Source organism: Lissotriton helveticus, chromosome 2_1, assembly GCF_964261635.1.
Source record: "Lissotriton helveticus chromosome 2_1, aLisHel1.1, whole genome shotgun sequence".
Classification (NCBI taxonomy): domain Eukaryota; kingdom Metazoa; phylum Chordata; class Amphibia; order Caudata; family Salamandridae; genus Lissotriton; species Lissotriton helveticus.
In genome coordinates this window covers 1,255,556,266-1,255,576,688 of record NC_136059.1, presented here as the reverse complement: position 1 = coordinate 1,255,576,688, position 20,423 = coordinate 1,255,556,266, and the positions used below count along the sequence as shown (strand labels likewise).

The 20,423-nt window shown below is 53.5% G+C and overlaps 1 protein-coding gene across 1 annotated transcript in view; it reads left to right on the top strand.

The window, feature by feature from the left end:
- The window catches only part of METAP1 (methionyl aminopeptidase 1), a 360,683-nt gene that overhangs the window by 39,518 nt on the left and 300,742 nt on the right, over nt 1-20,423 (top strand). The window contains exon 3 of the mRNA XM_078676209.1: nt 6,147-6,259. Within this exon, the coding sequence (XP_078532335.1) occupies nt 6,147-6,259 (113 nt within the window). The remainder of the gene's footprint in view (nt 1-6,146; nt 6,260-20,423) is intronic.

Here is a 20,423-nt window from a genome sequence, read left to right as displayed (position 1 = left end):
AAAATGCACTCAGAGGGCCTCTTGGAGACGCCCCCTGAAAAATGACATAACTCTAGTGTACTGGCTGAGTGGCTGCTCACCAGCTGGCACCACCAGACATGTTTCTGGATCGCTGGGTCAAGAGCCTGCCGCTGTAGGGGTCCTGAAAAAAAGCACATCCTAGGACGAGGTGCCAAGCCTTCTCCCCTAGGATGGGCTGGGTCCACGAAGGGGAAGCTTCAAAGGCGTGCCACCTTTGTGAGCTACCCCAGCCATTTGCTATTCCCAGCAACTGGCCTCCACCGATTCTGACCCCCACATTGGGTGGGAGAATCGACGGGAAAACCAAGTTAGGGGAGAGGTGTGCCCACCTTTGCCAACCCCACCCGTCAGGTGGGGGAGGCGAGGTGAAACACAACTCTTAGTCCCCGCCATCTTGAAGATGGGGGTCCGGGAAAGAGTACCCACCCCAAGGAAGAGACCCATTGGTCTTAACCTGTACCACCTGTAACGCCCCTAAATTTAGTATTGATGGGCAACCCTGAACCTTGACTCCTCAGACGAGAAGAAAGCAGGACTGAAGAGCCGTGCTGAGGAAGTAGAGGACACCCACTGACTTGGCCCCATCCCTACCTAACCTGTCCCGACCTAGACCGACCACAGCAAAATCTCCCTGTGTTCTGAAGCCAGCAGCCTCCAAGAACACGAAGGATCTTCCCTGCCTTTACAAACCAGACTTTGCCTCACATGAGCACCGATTTTCTCATCAAAGACTCTGGGTCCAGCCGGATCCACCGCTCTGCACCATTCTGCACCCATGGCCCGAGTTAGTGGCCCAAGACCCCAAGGAAATCTCCCTGGCGATCCTGATCTGTCACAAGCCTCCAGCCAACGCCTCCAACCTCAATCAGGAGGGTACCCCCCTGACCGCGACCAGGAGCTGGTGAGAAAACCAGACGCCAAAGGACACCCCTGCACCTGACGCCCCATGGCCTTGGGTGGCCCAACCAATGGTGTCCCGGCAACACCCAGCATCTCAACTTACCTCTACAAGTGGTGGTGGCGGCCTCCAGAAGATCTTCGTCCCTGAACCACCAGTGCTTTTGCAAACCGGAGAATCCCCATTTAAAGTAACAGGGCACCCGATGCCAAACCAGCACTCTCCACCCGGCCGCCCTAGTGCAGCTGTGGGTGCACATTGGGTGCTAAACCGGATCCGACTTTCCCTGAGCTTAAGCCCAGGACCTTAAACCCTCAACCTTGTGGCCTGTTCGTGAACAGCCACCAACCAGAGGCCCCCTATCCCCCATTGGATAACATTGGGCCTCAGCACTCTGCCCCCAGCTGCCCTAGTGCCACTGAGGGTGCTTCAAGAGGGCATCCTCGACCCTTGGGAAACCTTGAATCTAACCCCAGAAAATCAACTTCCAAACCTAAGTACTTACAGTTAAGTCGATAACCTTGTTTTCTGTCATAGCACGGCATTGAACTTCTTTATTATGAATATTGTTTTAAGTGTGGCGTTGGTTTGTATAAAACCTTGAAAAACCACAAATATTCAAAAACTGACTTGCTTACCTTTTCTCTAGGAAATATCCCAGTGTGATATCTAAATGAAGAAACAAGGGAACCCTACTCACGGAGGAACCAGGGTATAGACATTTATATAGGAAACAGCGGTTCCAGTGGTATGATATACTTGATAAGGCAATACTTAACCATTGTAACCAACTGCTATTATGCGTTATGTAGGATGTCAACGAGAGAAAACAAGACTTACACCTTAGGATTCTGGTAATGCAATACTATTTATGTAAATAAATCAAGATATATACATTTTTACAAACAGTTTTGAGTGCAAGAAGTGTCCCCAGTGTATATATGAAGAACCTATAAAACAATTGGGTGAAGACAAGTGACTGTATTTACAAGGTTTCTGTGCAGTTAATATTTTACAGGAAAGCGACCATTATGAATATGTACAAGAAATATATTCAGACACTATATTCAATCATAAGTGCTGTGGCAAGGTTCGTTTTCCTTATTGCGTCGACGGCGTTTCGATCCTGGAGAGGATGGAGGGTCTCATCAGGACCAACGGTGGGGGGACATCTAAGGGACAGGATGAGAATGGTAAGAAGGGGATATTGAATGGTACCCAGTAACTTTACGGACAGCGTGGAAGGGGAGTGTGTACCTGTAGGATGAGGTGAGGGTCACGTGCCAAGTGATGGGTGAACCATGTGCAGTAGGTGAAATAAAATTACTCACAGTGAACCCAGCCGGGTTCTGGACAATGAGTCAAGGGAGGGAAACAAAAGGTGAGTGTTAAGAACGGCTCCATATTGTTAACACGTGATATAGATCATCACAGATAGGATGACTTACCACTGATGCGAGTACAATCGGCACCCGAAGTGTTATCTGGGTGGGCGCTGGAGGTTGCAGCACGTAGTAGTCCAAGTTGAAATTAATCCAGAGGGTGGGTGGAAGCCCAGGGATTGGGCTTGCATAGATGAGGATAGTACCTATGGTGAGGGATAGGAGGTTAGAGTCTACCGGTTACTGGTTGACAGGAAGGAAATGGAGAGGGCACAGCGAGCATGGCTTACCTCAGGAACTCGCATCGATGGCCTAGGAACAGTCCGAGTGAATCGTCTGCTCCGGCAGAAATTGCCACGTGTGGTTGGCGTTCTTGTGGAGGAACCGTATATACGGTGGAACGTGCGCAGGGAAACTAGGGTAGATCGATGAGTGCGCGGGGCAGTGTGTGATTGCCGATGCTGTGATCGTGGCTGGTCATACCTGTGTGTATGACTGAATGTGATTGAGGGAGGAGCCACGATGTGGCGTCATGGACGTATTGTGTAACACGGGAGGGTGCGATCATACACATGTGCCTTCTGAAAACAAGAATAGAATACAAGCATATCTCAGTGGGCGCGATATGCTAATGCAGTGCGTAATAAACATACACATATGCTGGTACACGACAGCAGGGTAATCACAAGGAGCAAGAACATAATGAATGCAACTATGTCATGGTTGGCACAGTTATAGACATAGTGATGTCGGGCCTGAAGAAGCAAACTAAGAGGTGGAAATAGATGCTAGTGGCATTTTGGTTAGTGTCTCAGAGTGGTGACGAAGCCTCGCCATTCCTCAGCAGAATTGAGACCATTATTGATAGTCAATTTTGTCGATTAAGTGGCATTCACGCCGCTGGAGAATTTGGGCACTGTCTCCCCCTCTTTCTGGAATCTTGGCAATGTCAATAACCTGCCACTAGATATCTTCTGCTGTGTGTTGTTTTTCAACATAGTGTGCCACCAATGGTGCTGTAGGCACTTTGCGTCCTATGCGACTGCGGTGTTGGCCTATTCTGGCTTTCACAGGTTGTTGAGTTTGTCCGACATACGGCAGTCCACATGGACACCGAATGCAGTATACAACATTGCGTGTATTACAATTTGAGAAAAAATCTAGGGCATGGTTGAGGTTCTTGTGTATGAATGTGTTCGTGTTTTCTGTGAAGGGACAGACTACACAGTTGCCACATTTGTGGTGACCTAATACAGGTGGAAGACACCACGTGGCTTCAAGAGTACCTCCTTTCTTTTTTGTGGTTTCAGTGGAGGATCTGACCAGGTGGTCTTTCAGATTTTTTGCCCTTTTGTAAGCAAAAAGGGGAACTTCAATCGATGGATCAATAGTTCTGATTATGTTCCAGTTTTTGGTTATAAAATTGCGAATTTTGTTTGTGTGATATCTAGGCATATCACACCGAGTAGAAAAATAATTAAAAAAGTAGTCCAAGAAGTAATGTACACAGTAATTTGAAAAGTAATTTTGCCTGTTGACTTACCTGTAAACCAACTGCATTCAACTTGTATTTCACCGCGTAAATCTTGAAAAGTATTATTATACTTACCTGTACCAGGCCTGGCTCGGTTCTAGAAAATAAAATATAACGAAATTTTATATATTTTTTTTATACACACAAATTGTGTCTTTGAGTGTGTGACATAATTTCTTGCCTGAGTGTGTACAATAAATGCTTAACACTATCCTCTGATAAAGCCTTACTGCTCGCCCACACTACCACAAATAGAGAATAAGATATTATCTACTTTAACCTCTGCCTACCTACGGGGTTCCACTGGGCTCTGTGCATACTATAACCTTACTTTGGTATAGTATATACATAGCCAGCTTCCTACAGCATGTGTATTTGGCTGGCCTAAGATGACCGGCCAAACACACATGCGTACTTGAAAGTACACAAGCACTATTCCCACGACACACCCCTCCCATGGCCCTGCCCTGCCCCTCCCTACTGCATGCTGGCTCAGTCAGCAACTGAAAAATAAAACTATGAAAGTATATTTTATTTTTTAGCTGCTGGCTCTGAGCCAGTTTAGTGATGCTCCTCCGTCTTTGCGGAGGAGCTGGCCCTGGCTGTGAACTACTCTGAATGTCTCTGGGAGATACTGGTAACTTGTGATCTACTGGTTGGAGACACTTACCCTAGACAGTTTGTCCTATTTAAAAACTTGCTACGTGTAAAATACCTAATCTGAATAAATATTAAAAAAAATCTTTGCAAGTATTGGCTGTGATAAATCTCAGTAAGTTTCAAAACACGATATGTTTATGGAGCACAAAGTATTCAGTTAAGCTACCATATCTGGAATTCTGTGATCTGATCCTCGGCAGATCAATCCATATTCTTTACTGTCCTTAATTTTGGTGGAATTAGGAATTCAGGTTCTTTATTATAATTATAATAATAATAAAAATACAAAAATCGTAATTGCTCTAAGACTGAACATAAACCAATGTAAATTTAGTGCATTCCCAGTAGGTATGATCGCTCGGAGGACATATCTATAACAATCATTACAAACTATTTCCGGCTTAAAATATTCAATTAATTGGGATGATTGAAATCACATCCCTGAGCCTGTCTTTTCATCGATCAGAGAGTACGTTCACTTTGAAAGAACTGTAATTTTGTATTCCGGCACCAAAGGTATCTTGTTTATATGTTCCGAAACACGGATCATAATGGACACTCTTCAATTGTGTCTTCTGTGGCTTCAGTCTGTGTACGTTAAAGATTGATAATCAATTTTTACCTTCTCTGTTTCTTGAGAGAACATCCCAAGACCCTGTTTGATGCACAGTGTCCTGCAGAGTCTAGTAAAAAGCAACCGCCCTGGCCACACCGTTTGATTTCTCATTATTGAAGACATTTCTTATTAGGTTTCCTTAGGCTTAGTAGAGACAGTCGAAGGTTCAGTGCAGAAAATGTACACATAATGCAATCATTTAAAAGTATTCTGTTTTTTGGCCGTAGACATTAAACAAGAAGCCATTTTCTAAGTGTTCCTAGTATTTTGGCAACTTGGTAACATACACATCTTGCACAAGAAAGTTAATTATCAGGGAAAGTCTAGATTGGATCTTTGGTCACTTGGGTACACTTGGGTATAACATTTTGCTGGGGAGTATGCTTTTGCCTCTCCTAGCCTCCTTATTGTTGGTGCAGTGCTGCTGTATGAAAACGTATCATACTTTTCTCTTAGACTAACTAACTTGCCTCGGTCTGCTACCTAGTTCCAGAAGCGGACTTCCTATTTTATTCTACTAATGCGTGCTTCCTAATTATTTATCTCTTGGTTGCCAACTGTCATGGTTGCCACACTGTCAAAAAATTTAATTTCTCTAGTAGCAAATGTGAAGCGTGTAGACCTTCAGACGCTGCATTTCTGATCTTATCAGGTTCCAGATTTCATAAATAATGTGCCATCATGTATGTAGTGACTTTTGTCTATTATGAATTTGCAGTTTTGGGTTTATGGGAGTTTATTCGTTTAGAGCTGTGCATAAAGTCTCTTTTCTGTAGATTGACACAGTTATATCTTTTACCTGTGGAAAAGCTGATTGGGATTGAGCTGTTCACATAAGGTGAAATTAAGCTGGTTGACATACTTGTAGGCTTATCCGTTGAGGGTTTCTGCGGAGTACTTGCTGGATAATCTTATGTAACACTGTCTTAAATAATCACTTGCAACTGTTAAGGCTGATGAGAAACTTCAGATTTTTAAATGGTATAATTATTTCCAATAATAGAATGCTCTCTATTGTCTCCAATGGTTTTCTAGAAGACGACAAGGCAAAAGGTGAGGTTTCTCCGTGGTCCCTGGAAGGCGAAATAAATACAGATCCTTGGCCTGGTTATCGATACACTGGGAAATTGCGTCCATATTATCCATTGGTAAGTATTTTAAAAGTGGTGAATTATGCAAATGATCAACAGTCATTGATTAGTAATTCTGGAGGTCTTAACCTTCGGCAATATTGTTGCCTGTTGAGGGGTAAAAAGCTGCTATTTCAGATTATGAAAAAAAAAAAAAATTGGTTGTTGGACAGGCCACATGAAGGGCCGCTCTCCCCCGGCCCAACCAGGCCCGAACCAGCCACGCAAGTACCACACACCACCATTGCACGTCCACCGTCCCCGCAGGGACCCCTACACTCGAACCTGTTGACCCCGTAGGCCGACCCACTACCGGCCTGCGCGCCCATCCTGGGCGCCATCTTGGACACTCCACCACGAGGCCGCCTGGCCCCCGATCGACCTCAACCCTGGGCCTGGCCAGGCCTCAGACATTCCGGCACCAACATCCACCCAGGAGGTGAGCGGGCTACTTGGTCAGTCAATGGGAGCAGGAGGTGTCGATGGCTCTCACCCGCCAAGTGCCGCTCGCCCATCGCCTCCCCGGACGCTGGCTCCACCCCCCCTGCTGGGTGTCTGAACCCCCTCATCCCGGACCTCCCGACCTCCAAGTGCGAGGGTCCGGACATCAAAGCACACCAGCCCTATAACTGGGGCAGCTCCAGAGCAGGACGGGAGTTGTATCTTGGAGTCGAGAGACGCAAAGAAGAACTCATCCTTGACGGACTACTGGCGCTGCCGTAGCTCTGTCTTGTGCACCCTCGTCTTGCCTGCTGGCGCTGCCGCGGCTTTGGGAACCACCCTATCCTTCATCATCGTCGGGACCTGCTGGCGTAGCCGCGGACCGTTTGTAACCACCACCTTCATCGGGACCTGCTGGCTCTGCCGCGGACCGTCGTCTGCCTTCATCCATCTCGGGACCTGCTGGCTCCGCCGCGGCCCGTTCATCTACACCACCGAGCTCGAGGATTGAGAGCTATTTTCCATCGTTTTGGTAACAAGACTGTCCCGCTACCCTTTTCCCGAACAGAGACCAGAATAGAGGGGACCCCTGAGTCCAGACCTCCTTGTACCATTCTACCGTACTTGAAGAATTGTCTATAAAGTATCGTTGAACTTTATCATTGTGTGGTGTCCGTCTGTGGGGGGGAAGTTACTTGTCTGTACGATTCACTGGAGACGGCTCTCCCCGGAGACCTCTCCCCGTATCCTCGGCCGACCCTCCCGGTCCGTCTAACATTGGTGCTACCTTCACAGGCAGAAAATAATGACCCCCTGGTAGTAGGAACCCGGATTACTTATCTGCTAGTATAACCCACTGTACAAAGAGCTCCCACAATCTTTTGGGACAACTTTTCGGACAACAGAAGAGTTAAAATATGCAGCCATAAGTGCCTGTAAAACAAAATGAGATCCTGTTTCCTGCTTGTAGAGATCTACACTTGCTTCAAGTAGCAGGTCATGTTTGCTTTCTTTAGAGTGCACTGTACTGCCTTTAAATGTATTTGTAATCAGGTCCCCACCTTATCTGTACAGTTCACTACATCCTTAAAGCCCTAGATGGAGTTCAAGATTAAGACCAGGCCGGCTAACAGTCCTCATACTGCCACTTTCTTCTGGGGGTGGACATTCGTTTCAGAACAGGCTCTTCTTGAATGCACTGCCACTGGTTATTAGACTGTCGCACTATGGAACCACTGTCAGGAGAAAAAAAAAAGACTCCCTTCCGGCCCATTGCTCTCTAACCTGCCCATTGCTCCTGCCCTCCCACCCGCCCTTACCTCCCACCCACCCGCCCCTTACCTCCCACTCACCCGCCCCTTGCTCCTTACCTCCCACCCACCCGCCCCTTGCTCCTTACCTCCCACCCACCCGCCCCTTGCTCCTTACCTCCCACCCACCCGCCCCTTGCTCCTTACCTCCCACCCACCCGCCCCTTGCTCCTTACCTCCCACCCACCCGCCCCTTGCTCCTTACCTCCCACCCACCCGCCCCTTGCTCCTTACCTCCCACCCACCCGCCCCTTGCTCCTTACCTCCCACCCACCCGCCCCTTGCTCCTTACCTCCCACCCACCCGCCCCTTGCTCCTTACCTCCCACCCACCCGCCCCTTGCTCCTTACCTCCCACCCACCCGCCCCTTGCTCCTTACCTCCCACCCACCCGCCCCATGCTCCTTACCTCCCACCCGCCCCTTGCTCCTTACCTCCCACCCACCCGCCCCTTGCTCCTTACCTCCCACCCACCCGCCCCTTGCTCCTTACCTCCCACCCACCCGCCCCTTGCTCCTTACCTCCCACCCACCCGCCCCTTGCTCCTTACCTCCCACCCACCCGCCCCTTGCTCCTTACCTCCCACCCACCCGCCCCTTGCTCCTTACCTCCCACCCACCCGCCCCTTGCTCCTTACCTCCCACCCACCCGCCCCTTACCTCCCACCCACCCGCCCCTTGCTCCTTACCTCCCACCCACCCGCCCCTTGCTCCTTACCTCCCACCCACCCGCCCCTTGCTCCTTACCTCCCACCCACCCGCCCCTTGCTCCTTACCTCCCACCCACCCGCCCCTTGCTCCTTACCTCCCACCCACCCGCCCCTTGCTCCTTACCTCCCACCCACCCGCCCCTTACCTCCCACCCACCCGCCCCTTACCTCCCACCCACCCGCCCCTTGCTCCTTACCTCCCACCCACCCGCCCCTTGCTCCTTACCTCCCACCCACCCGCCCCTTGCTCCTTACCTCCCACCCACCCGCCCCTTGCTCCTTACCTCCCACCCACCTGCCCCTTGCTCCTTACCTCCCACCCACCCCTTGCTCCTTACCTCCCACCCACCCCTTGCTCCTTACCTCCCACCCACCCGCCCCTTGCTCCTTACCTCCCACCCACCCGCCCCTTGCTCCTTACCTCCCACCCACCCGCCCCTTGCTCCTTACCTCCCACCCACCCGCCCCTTGCTCCTTACCTCCCACCCACCCGCCCCTTGCTCCTTACCTCCCACCCACCCGCCCCTTGCTCCTTACCTCCCACCCACCCGCCCCTTGCTCCTTACCTCCCACCCACCCACCCGCCCCTTGCTCCTTACCTCCCACCCACCCGCCCCTTGCTCCTTACCTCCCACCCACCCACCCGCCCCTTGCTCCTTACCTCCCACCCACCCACCCGCCCCTTGCTCCTTACCTCCCACCCACCCGCCCCTTGCTCCTTACCTCCCACCCACCCGCCCCTTGCTCCTTACCTCCCACCCGCCCCTTGCTCCTTACCTCCCACCCGCCCCTTGCTCCTTACCTCCCACCCGCCCCTTGCTCCTTACCTCCCACCCACCCGCCCCTTGCTCCTTACCTCCCACCCACCCGCCCCTTGCTCCTTACCTCCCACCCACCCGCCCCTTGCTCCTTACCTCCCACCCACCCGCCCCTTGCTCCTTACCTCCCACCCACCCGCCCCTTGCTCCTTACCTCCCACCCACCCGCCCCTTGCTCCTTACCTCCCACCCACCCGCCCCTTGCTCCTTACCTCCCACCCACCCGCCCCTTGCTCCTTACCTCCCACCCACCCGCCCCTTGCTCCTTACCTCCCACCCGCCCCTTGCTCCTTACCTCCCACCCGCCCCTTGCTCCTTACCTCCCACCCGCCCCTTGCTCCTTACCTCCCACCCGCCCCATGCTCCTTACCTCCCACCCGCCCCATGCTCCTTACCTCCCACCCGCCCCATGCTCCTTACCTCCCACCCGCCCCATGCTCCTTACCTCCCACCCACCCACCCACCCCTTGCTCCTTACCTCCCTCCCACCCACCCACCCCTTGCTCCTTACCTCCCACCCACCCACCCCTTGCTCCTTACCTCCCACCCACCCGCCCCATGCTCCTTACCTCCCACCCACCCACCCACCCCTTGCTCCTTACCTCCCTCCCACCCACCCACCCCTTGCTCCTTACCTCCCTCCCACCCACCCACCCCTTGCTCCTTACCTCCCTCCCACCCACCCACCCCTTGCTCCTTACCTCCCTCCCACCCACCCACCCCTTGCTCCTTACCTCCCTCCCACCCACCCACCCCTTGCTCCTTACCTCCCACCCACCCACCCCTTGCTCCTTACCTCCCACCCACCCACCCCTTGCTCCTTACCTCCCACCCACCCGCCCGCCCCTTACCTCCCACCCGCCCCTTGCTCCTTACCACGGCAAAGGCTTCCCTCTCGATGGTGCTCCACCGCTGTTCTCTTGCCAGGAGGCGTCGGCTGATGAAGGCCACAGGCCGGTCGATTCCTTCGGGGTTAACTTGGGACAGGACCGCCCCGATGCCGTGCTCCGAGGCGTCGGTTTGGACTACAAACTCTCTGCTGTAGTCAGGGGCCTGGAGCACAGGGGCGGTGCACATGGCAGTCTTTAAAGTCTCAAAGGCTGTCTGGCACGCGGGGGTCCAGTGCACCTTCTGGGGTAGTTTCTTTGAGGTCAGTTCTGTGAGGGGCCCCACAATGCTCCCGTAGTCTTTTATAAATCGCCGATAGTATCCGGTGAGCCCCAGGAAGGCTCGGACGGCGGTCTGGGTGACCGGGGGCTCCCAGGCCCGGATGGCGTCTACCTTTGGTTGGAGGGGAGCTACTTGACCGCTCCCTACTTGGTGTCCTAGATAGGTCACGGACCCTTGGCCTATCTGGCATTTGCTGGCCTTGATGGTTAGTCCAGCCCGCCGGAGGGCCGTCAGGACTTCCCAGAGGTGGGACAGGTGCTCATCCCAGTGAAGGCTGTACACCGCAATGTCATCGAGATAGGCGGCGCTGTATTCTTCTAGTCCGGCCAGCACCTGATTTACTAGCCTCTGGAAGGTGGCCGGCGCATTTTTCATGCCGAAGGGCATCACTTTGAAGTGATAGTGGCCATCTGGCGTCGAGAAGGCCGATCGTTCTTGTGCACCAGTGGTAAGGCCGATCTGCCAATACCCCGCCGTGAGATCGAAGGTGCTGAGGTATCTGGCGGCCCCGAGGCGATCGATCAGTTCATCCGCCCTGGGGATGGGATGTGCGTCGGTCCTGGTGACGGCATTCAGTCCCCGGTAGTCAACACAGAACCGGAGCTCGGGCGCTGCTCCGGGGGAAGCAGCTTTCGGGACCAGGACAACGGGACTGGCCCAGGGACTGTTGGAGGGTTCGACTACCCCTAGGGCCAACATCTTGGCCACCTCGGATTGAATGCAGGCCCGAACCCGGTCGGGCACTCGAAAAGCTCGTTGTTTCACAGGGGGGGCTGTCTCCGGTGTCCACATCGTGGACACACCACCGGGTGACCCCCGGCGTGAGGGAAAACAGATCCGCAAACTGCCCCAGCAGCTTCCGACAGTCTTGTTGCTGCTCCGGGGTCAGGGTAGAGGAGAGCCGGACCCCTTCGAAGGAGCCGTCTTTCTCGGTGGTGCTGAGGAGATCTGGTAGTGGCTCGGAGTCGTCTTCAGCTCCGTCATCGGTCGCCAGCAGCAGGCTCAGTTCGGTGCGTGCAAAGTGCGGCTTGAGCCGGTTAGCGTGTAGAACCCGGAGGGGGTTCCTGGGGGACTCCATGTCTACCAGGTAGGTGACGGGGCTCTTGCGCTCCACCACCTTGAAGGGCCCCGTCCATTTGTCCTGGAGGGCACACGGTTCAACCGGGGACATGACCCAGACTTGCTGGCCCGGCTCGAACTCGATGGACGAGGCGTTCTGGTCATACCAGCGTTTCATCTCCTCCTGACTGGCCTCCAGGTTGGCCTCGGCAAGTTCCCTGAACTTCCGAGTCTGATTGCGGAGTGTCAGGAGGTACCGGTAGACATCTGGTGGGGCATCTCGAACTGCTGTCTCCCAGCCTTCCTTGACCAGGCTAATGGGGCCTCGAACCGGGTGTCCGTACAAGAGTTCGAACGGGCTGAACCCCAGGGATTTCTGGGGTACCTCTCGGTAGGCGAACAGGAGGCAGGGCAGCAGGACATCCCATTTGCGCCGGAGGGGCTCTTCTAGGCCCTTGATCATTCCCTTCAGTGTCCTGTTAAAGCGTTCCACTAGTCCATTTCCCTGGGGATGATACGGGGTGGTGAACTTATATGCGACCCGGCACTGTTGCCATAGGGACCGCATATGCTTCGAGATGAAGTTGGACCCCCGATCACTCACGACTTCTCGGGGGAAGCCGACTCGGGAGAAGATGCTCATGAGGGCTCGGCCCACCACGGGGGCCGTGATTGTTCGGAGAGGGATGGCCTCAGGATAGCGGGTGGCATGGTCCACCAGGACGAGGATGAAACGGTGCCCCTGCGAGGTGCAAGGGTCCAGGGGTCCTACGATGTCTATTCCCACTCTCTCGAAGGGGGTGGTTACCACAGGGAACGGCTGGAGCGGGGCTTTGACTTTCCCCCCGCTCTTCCCGCTGGCTTGACAGGTCGGGCAGGTCCTGCAGTGGTTCTGTACATCAGTGCCCATTTTTGGCCAGTAGAAATGGGTCACCAGGCGGCTGTAAGTTTTGTCCTGGCCCAGGTGCCCGGCGAGGGGCACATCATGTGCTAAGTTCAGGAGGAAGTCTCTGAACCGGAGGGGTACAACCAGCACCCGGCCGGCCCCTAGCTCGGCAATCTTCTGCTCACTGTAAAGGAGGTCGTTGTCCCAGTAGACCCAGTGGGACCCCGCGGGGTCTCCAGCGGCTTGCGTAGCGGCTTGCTGTCGCATCCCCTCGAGGGAGGGGCAGGTTTTCTGTTCCTGCCGGAACTGTTCGCGGGTGGGGCCACCATCTTGGCGCCATTGAGCGAGTTCCGGGAGGCGGTCGATCTCGGTGAGATCTTCTTGGTCGGGCCCTTGGGGGCCGGGCCCGGTGTCGGCGCCCTCTGGGACGACGGGCGGCGGAGGTGCGGGCCATTCTGGCTCGTCTGTTGGAGCTTCCCCCGCTGGGGCGGAGGCTCGGGCGGACATGGAGCGGGTGGTCGCACAGACCCACTCGGGAAGGCCTAGCATCCCCAGGTGCTCTCTTCGTTCGACGCCAGCCCATGGGGAACTTTCCAGGTCGTTCCCAAGGAGGCAGTCCACGGGGGCATCGTCGCGGACAGTCACTTTCAGCATGCCCGACACTCCCCCCCCCCCCCCCCCCCCCCCCACTCGAAGGGGATGCGGGCCATCTGACACATAGTTTCGGAGTTATCTGCGGATCGGACTGGGCACAGGACGTTGGGAAGGATCTGTTCCGGGGTCACCAGATGGCAGCGGACCGCTGTCACGCTGGCCCCAGTGTCACGGAGGGCTTCGGTCCGGCGACCGTTGATGGTGACCCACTGGCGGTACTTCTGGGTGTTGCCGGGGATCGGCCCTCGGGGGATCATGTCGTGAGTACCCAGGCAGGCTAAGGTCATGGCGGCGGGCTCCCACTCTGCCTGCTCGGGGTCGTCGTCCTCTTCCTCCCTTCTTTCTTCACCTAGGGCAGCTGCCGTGATCTGGCGGGCTGGGGGCCCGGTGGTGCCGGGTCGCTGGTTCATCGGGCAGAGGGGGTAATTCGCATAATGCCCCTGTCGCTGGCATCTGTGGCACGTAACGTTCGGGCGGGGCCCCGGCCTGGCTGGGGGGCCCCCTCTCCCGGCCAGGGATGGCGACGTGGAGGTAGGGGATGACCCCTGGGGGGTGTCTCGACCCCGGCTCTGGCCTACTCCGCCACCTCGTGGTCGGTGGTTCCCCGGGGACCCCCGGCTGTAATCTCCCATCATGTTCCGGGGAACTCGGGTGCTGGCCCATCGGTCTGCTTTGACAGCGAGTTTTCGTGGCTCCGTCAATTTGCTGTCGAGGAGGTGCTGCCGGAGTTCGACGAAACAGTTATTGGACAGGTGTTCCCATAGAATGAGGTCGACCAACTGCTGGTAGGTGGTGACCTGGCAGCCCCGAGTCCACCCCTCGAAGGCTCTACTGTAATAGTTCACGTATTCTACCCACGTGGTACCGGGGATTTTTTTGCAGTCTCGGAATCGCTGCCGGTACATCTCGGGGGTGAGTCCGTAGCGAGCGAGGAGGGCGGTCTTCATGTGCTCGTACGAGGTCCTCTCGGCATCAGGGAGCTCCAGCAGGGCGTCTCTCCCTTCGTTGATAAACTTCCCCCACAGGCCGGCACCCCAGTCCCTGAGGGGCACTCGATGGGCGGCCATGGCGACCTCGTAAGCTTTGAACCACTGCTGGATGTCGTCGTTCTTATAGTACTCTTTGACGACATCCTTGGGTATGTGCACCTTCGTGTCCACCGGGGAGGTGAGGTCTTACTCCCGGAGGTGGTAGTCTCGCCTGCCTTGGCTTTAAATTCTAGTTCTTTGAGGACGCGCTCGTGCTCGAGCATGAGTTTCTTCTCCTCGAGGTCTTTTTGTCTTCGCTTTTCTTCCAGGTCTCCTTCTAGCCGTAGCTGCTCGAGGGCTAGCTTCCTTTCTGCCAGTTGGATCTCTCCTTCTTGTTTGAGTCGAGCAAGCTCCAACTCGTGGAACCGGTTCCTCTATCGTTCTCGGGCGTCTTCGGGGGAGAGGCCCGGGTTTGGGTTTGCGGGTCTCTCTCCCGCTGGGTTCAGCTGAGCCTCCGGGCCTCCGTTCGGGCCCGGGTTATCTTCCCTCGGGGGTGGCGCCTCCCCGGCGTCCACCCAGGCCTGCAGGGCCGATTTGAGATCTTCTTTGGTGCTTAAGCCAGTGGTAGCGATGCCTAGATCTTTGCAGAATTGCTTCAGCTCCTTGTGACTGTAGTCTTCCATTTTCTCCTTCTGGAATTCTGTGCTCATGGTCGCAGTGGGTTTTTCTGGGTAGCGAGTGAATCACTCTCTGTACGATTTGCGTGGGCTCGGATCCCAGCGTTTGCCACCAATGTTAGAAAGGCGACCCCGGGGGAGGCGGAAGATGTCTGACTGACCACCCCTAGGTCCACCTCTCCGTCGAGAAGTAGCCGAGCGTTTACTGAGAGGCCTCCTGAATGAGGGTCCTCTCCTAGGATCGTACAGCAGAGTAATCACAACACTACAGATGGACACCACACAAGAGGTCAAGTTCTTAAGCTTTTATAGCTAGTAAAAGGTTGCGGGTTTTTGGTAGTATGTACAAGCAGATCGAGGGATCTGTAAAGTCTCGTAAAGAGGGGTAAGGTAGCGGGACAGTCTTACTCTGGGCGGAGGACGGGATACCCTATGCACAGCTCTCAATCCTCGAGCCGGGGGGTTCCAAGAGGTCGAGCCGCGGCAGCGCCAGCAGGCTAACAGATGGTTCAGCAAGGTAGGCCGCGGCAGCGCCAGCAGGCTCTCGGAAGGTTCAGCAAGGTAGGCCGCGGCAGCGCCAGCAGGCTCTCGGAAGGTTCAGCAAGGTAGGCCGCGGCAGCGCCAGCAGGCTCTCAGATGTTTCAGCAAGGTAGGCCGCGGCAGCGCCAGCAGGCTCTCAGATGTTTCAGCAAGGTAGGCCGCGGCAGCGCCAGCAGGCTCTCAGATGTTTCAGCAAGGTAGGCCGCGGCAGCGCCAGCAGGTTCTCAGATGTTTCATTAAGGTAGGCCGCGGCAGCGCCAGCAGGCTCTCAGAAGGTCGTCGGGTTACGGATGAGTTCGTCTGGTGTCGGCCGTGACAGCGTCAGCAGGGCTTCCAGTCCAGGATACAACTGGCGTCCTACTCCGGGGCGGGCCCAGATATAGGACGGAGGTCCTTTGATGTCCGGACCCTCGCGCCTGGGGGCCAGAGGGGCCGAGATGATGGTGTCCAGACACCCAGCAGGGGGGTGGAGCCAGCGCCCAGGGAGGCCGGAGGGCGATCGATACCGGGAGTCCGGGGACGGCTGGAGGGCCATCGAAACTCCTCTCCCTCCGGGATCTGTCGAGTGGCCACTCGACCACCTGGGTGGATCTTGGTGCCTCGATGTCTGGGCTTCGCTGGGGCCGAGGCCACGCGGTCGTGACGTGGTGGGCCCAAGATGGAGTCGGGCCCGGCCTCGTGCTTAGGTCGTGAGGGGCCTACGCTGGGGCCAGGCCGATGATGGGGGTCCGGGATGGTAGCCGGATCGGTGGTGTTGGGGCGTGCAGGGTCGGGCAGAATGGGCCGCCCGAGGTCCGGAGGAGGGCTGATGTCGTCCTGGGCCCGCCATGCGGGAGGGGTAGGACCGCGCCATGAGGCCGGGTCCAACACTTACCTCCCACCCGCCCCTTGTTCCTTACCTCCCACACACCCGCCCCTTGTTCCTTACCTCCCACACACCCGCCCCTTGTTCCTTACCACCCACCCGCCCCTTACCTCCCACCCACCCGCCCCTTATCTCCCTCCCACCCACCTGCCCCATGCTCCTTACCTCCCACCCACCTGCCCCTTATCTCCCTCCCACCCACCTGCCCCATGCTCCTTGCCTCCCTCCCACCCGCCCCTTGCCTCCCTCCCACCCGCCCCTTGCCTCCCTCCCACCTGCCCATTGTTCCTTCCCACCCACCTATTGCTCCCTCCCGCCCACTTTTTTTTATTTCATGTATTTTTATTTTTAAAGTTTTATATAGCGCTAGCAAGGCCCCAAGGTATCAGTGCGCTTTACAAGAGAAGATAATACATAGCAAACATGGCAAACAAGTAGATACAAGATAATGAAATATCATGTGAGATATACAAATCAAAATAGATATACAGGTGCAAAAGCTATACATGTCAAGTGATTAGATAGATAATGTTCGAGAAATGAACATGTATAACATGGTGAATGGCGATCAGGTGCAGGACACAGGTTAGGACCTCCAATAATAATTTGGTCAAACATGGCATATAAATAGATAAAAGATCACAAACACCATGGGAAATATATAAATCAAATAGATAAACATGGAGAAGAGCTATATATTTCAAGTTTTTAGGTAGATGATCAGGAAAATGTGCAAATATTACTGGACTAGTATAACATGTTGAATTGGCGATCCAGTGCAATCCTGCCCATAGCTCCCTCCCATCTGCCCATTGCTCCTGCCCTTTGCTCTCCTCTCCCTCCCACCTGCTCATTGCTCCCCCTCTCTCCCTCCCACCTGCCCATTGCTCCCCCCTCTCTCCCTCCCACCTGCCCATTGCTCCCCCCTCTGTCCCTCCCAGCTGCCCAATGCTCCCCTCTCCCTCCCACCTGACCATTGCTCCTCCCACCCACCTGCCCACTGCTCCTCCCTCCCACCTGCCCATTACTCCCCCTCCCTCCCACCCACCTGCCCATTGCCCCCCTCCCACCCACCTACCCATTGCTTCCCCCCTTCCTCCCACCCACCTGCCCATTGCCCCACCTCCGCCTACTGCTTCATTGTTGGTGCACCCCTAGCAGTTCTTGGGCAACTTCACAATGCTTTAAGTTCTTGGTTAATTCAGCTCCGTGGGGGAATTGCTTAATTATCCTGTGGGGTACATGGTACTATGTAGGGTAGGTCCTGTTTCATCATTGTGGGTTCCCTCAGGTGTGCACGTTCGTACTTGATGCCGAGTATTGGGCATTGCAGTAAACATAGCTTCCAAAACTTTTCAAAGCCAGATCAGGCAGCTATATCCGCACTACAGTAGAAGGTCAGTCTATACCACTGAGATGCACGCCAAGGGAATCTTTAATGTTGGACATGTGACTCACTCTTCAGGAAGGTCTTATCAAAAAACAACAACCCCTTCATGAGTACATTTTAGCAGAATACAGTTTTGCTATAGGAGTGGTGGGTATATCAAAGGTAAGCAGTGGCAAGAAAAACAGAGCAGCACTTACAGACCAGAGTCCCTGAAATGGGCTCTCCTGCTCTCACATGACTGCTCACTCTGCCTACTAGCTAAGGTTTTCAGCCCCAAAAGGTGCTGTGATGTCACTTGGGCAGTGTGCATGTAAATGTGCTGCAGCAAGATGGATAACACCACGCCTGCTGAAAAGGTGACCCTTGCTGACTTACCAGGCCAAAGAATCTCTAGCGAACCCATTGTTGCATTCGTAAGGAGCGTTTTGCTATAGAAATTGAGCTTGGTGAACAGAACAGGATTAAATGATTCTTGCAAGGAAATGTGAATCTCCTGTTCCACCTCCCAATCTCACGGAAAACGCAGTTGTCTCACCTGAGGCGCTATTAGTTCACCCCTCCGGCTTTTTTCCTTTTTTGTTTTTTATATCTTAGCTGTTTTCATTGTTTAATTAAAATAGTCTTACAAGTGCAGAATCTACAATTAAAAAGAAAAAAAGCAATTACTTTCTCAGTCCTAGTATAAGCTTATATAAGATCAACTTGGCCTCCCAGGTGGATAGTGGCTGGGGTGCACGAGACCCGTAAGTCTTCAATTTTTCAATCAAAACCGGTAACCCCCCCCCTCCTTTTCCACCATAGCAATATTAAAGGTGCAATTGGCTCTGCTTTGCTTTAAACTTTAAAATCCTAGAAACCTAAACCATAGACACTTTGATCTCTGGGCTATCATAACACAATAGCAAGTGACTACATAAAGTTTTGGAAAACACAAATATTCTTCGTACCTCTAGTAGACATTGCTGCAGGTTTGCAAAGCCTAAAACAGCAGTATAGATGTTTTCACAGCCTCTATAGATAAAGGTCAACATCAGCTGACCCTTATTGGACTGATACAAATGTGTGTGCTTCGATGTGTTCAGTGTCTGAAAAGTAAGAGTCCCTTACAAATCGGAGAATCTTTGTTTCTACAGTAAAAAAGGTCTTTTCACCCTGCCCAAGGTCGGATTTGCCTCTAGGGCAATCAGGCAGTGCCTGATGGGCTGGTCTGACAGGACAGTCTGTGGGCTAAGTAGATCAAGCCTAGGCAGCGCATGTGCTCCTCTGCGAGGCATGCTGTATCTAGAATATGGGCTTCAAGCTGCTCCCATCTTTTCTATTGGTTCCTCTTACTATGCTTCATAAATTCGGGCTTTTGATTGGTGAAATGGCTTACAAGTCCCGTCTTTTGCACTTTTGTAATATTCCATACAGACTGCAGGCAACCTGCCCCTGTTACATGTGCTCTTACGTTTGATGTTATTTACAATACTTTCAGAGCAGTCTTTTTGTTTTGGCCTATCTCTGTGTAGTCCTGCCAAAACCACTGCTCCTCCTGCTGGCTGCTTCAAGGCAGCAACCCTCTGCTCTATTTACAGTCACTTGTTTTGCAGTTGTTTCCTATTTCGTAGGTATTAACAAGCTTGTGTGTGAGTAGATCTATATAGATATAGCTCCGGCTTCAAAAACTACGAGCACTGGGAAAAAGCATTCATACTTTCCGATCGAGCGCGCACTCAGCAGTCCCACCGGGGCACAATCCACTCCTGTGCAGCCTCATAACTTCAAAAAGCATGTATGAATTGCCACTAGGGCCGAGAGGTTTATTTTTGTACCCACCAATGGCAATGCACACAATTTAAAAAGAATGTTCTTTATTTAACTAACGTTTACATTTTTTTATGTGTTGGTTTGAAAGGCGCTACAAGCACTGGTAAATATTAAAAAAGCATTCATATACTCTGATCGAGGGCTCACTCAGCAGTCCCCTTGGGGCACATGCAGGCATCCACTTTTGAGCTCCCTCCTTGTTTTATCTTGCCGCTAATCTTGTATGAGATACGTTTGAAGGAGGTGCTCTAGTATTTCTCTTTGTTCTCCCTGCAGTCTTATTTGCCATCTTGTGATTCGCGTTCAGTGACGAGCTGCCGGCCATTTCAAAGTGTATTTCTCTTTGTTTATTTAGGAGAGGAGGTGTGATTCCTTGTATCTTTCCTTAATCATTCTCTCATGGTTTAGGGCAATTGCAGTGTGTAGGAAGGTAGATCCCTGACTATGGTTACCCCCAACTTTTTGCCTGGTGTTTTGCTGGTTTTCTGACTTAGTTGACCTGGGGCCCTGCTATTCAGGACCCCAGGCCTACTGCTCTCTCTGTAAAATGGATTCCATGTACCTTAGGTACATATCTAATTGGATACTGAGTCACCTTATCAGTCCCCGTACAGTGTACCTTAGGTACCCAGGGCATAGGTGTACCCAGGGCCTACCAGGGGCTGCAGCATGTATTATGCCACCCCTGGCTGGCCATCCAAATCTGACACAACTGGCTGCTTGACAGCTGGGGCTTTAGATATAGTATTCCTATATCTAACCCTAAAATGGACACATATATTCCTATCAGTCACTCCTATGGCAGGCCTTAACAATCCTGAAGGCAGAGTGCTTGGAATAATGTGAAATGGTGCTCTGGCATGAGCTGAGCCCGTTTGCAGCTTGCG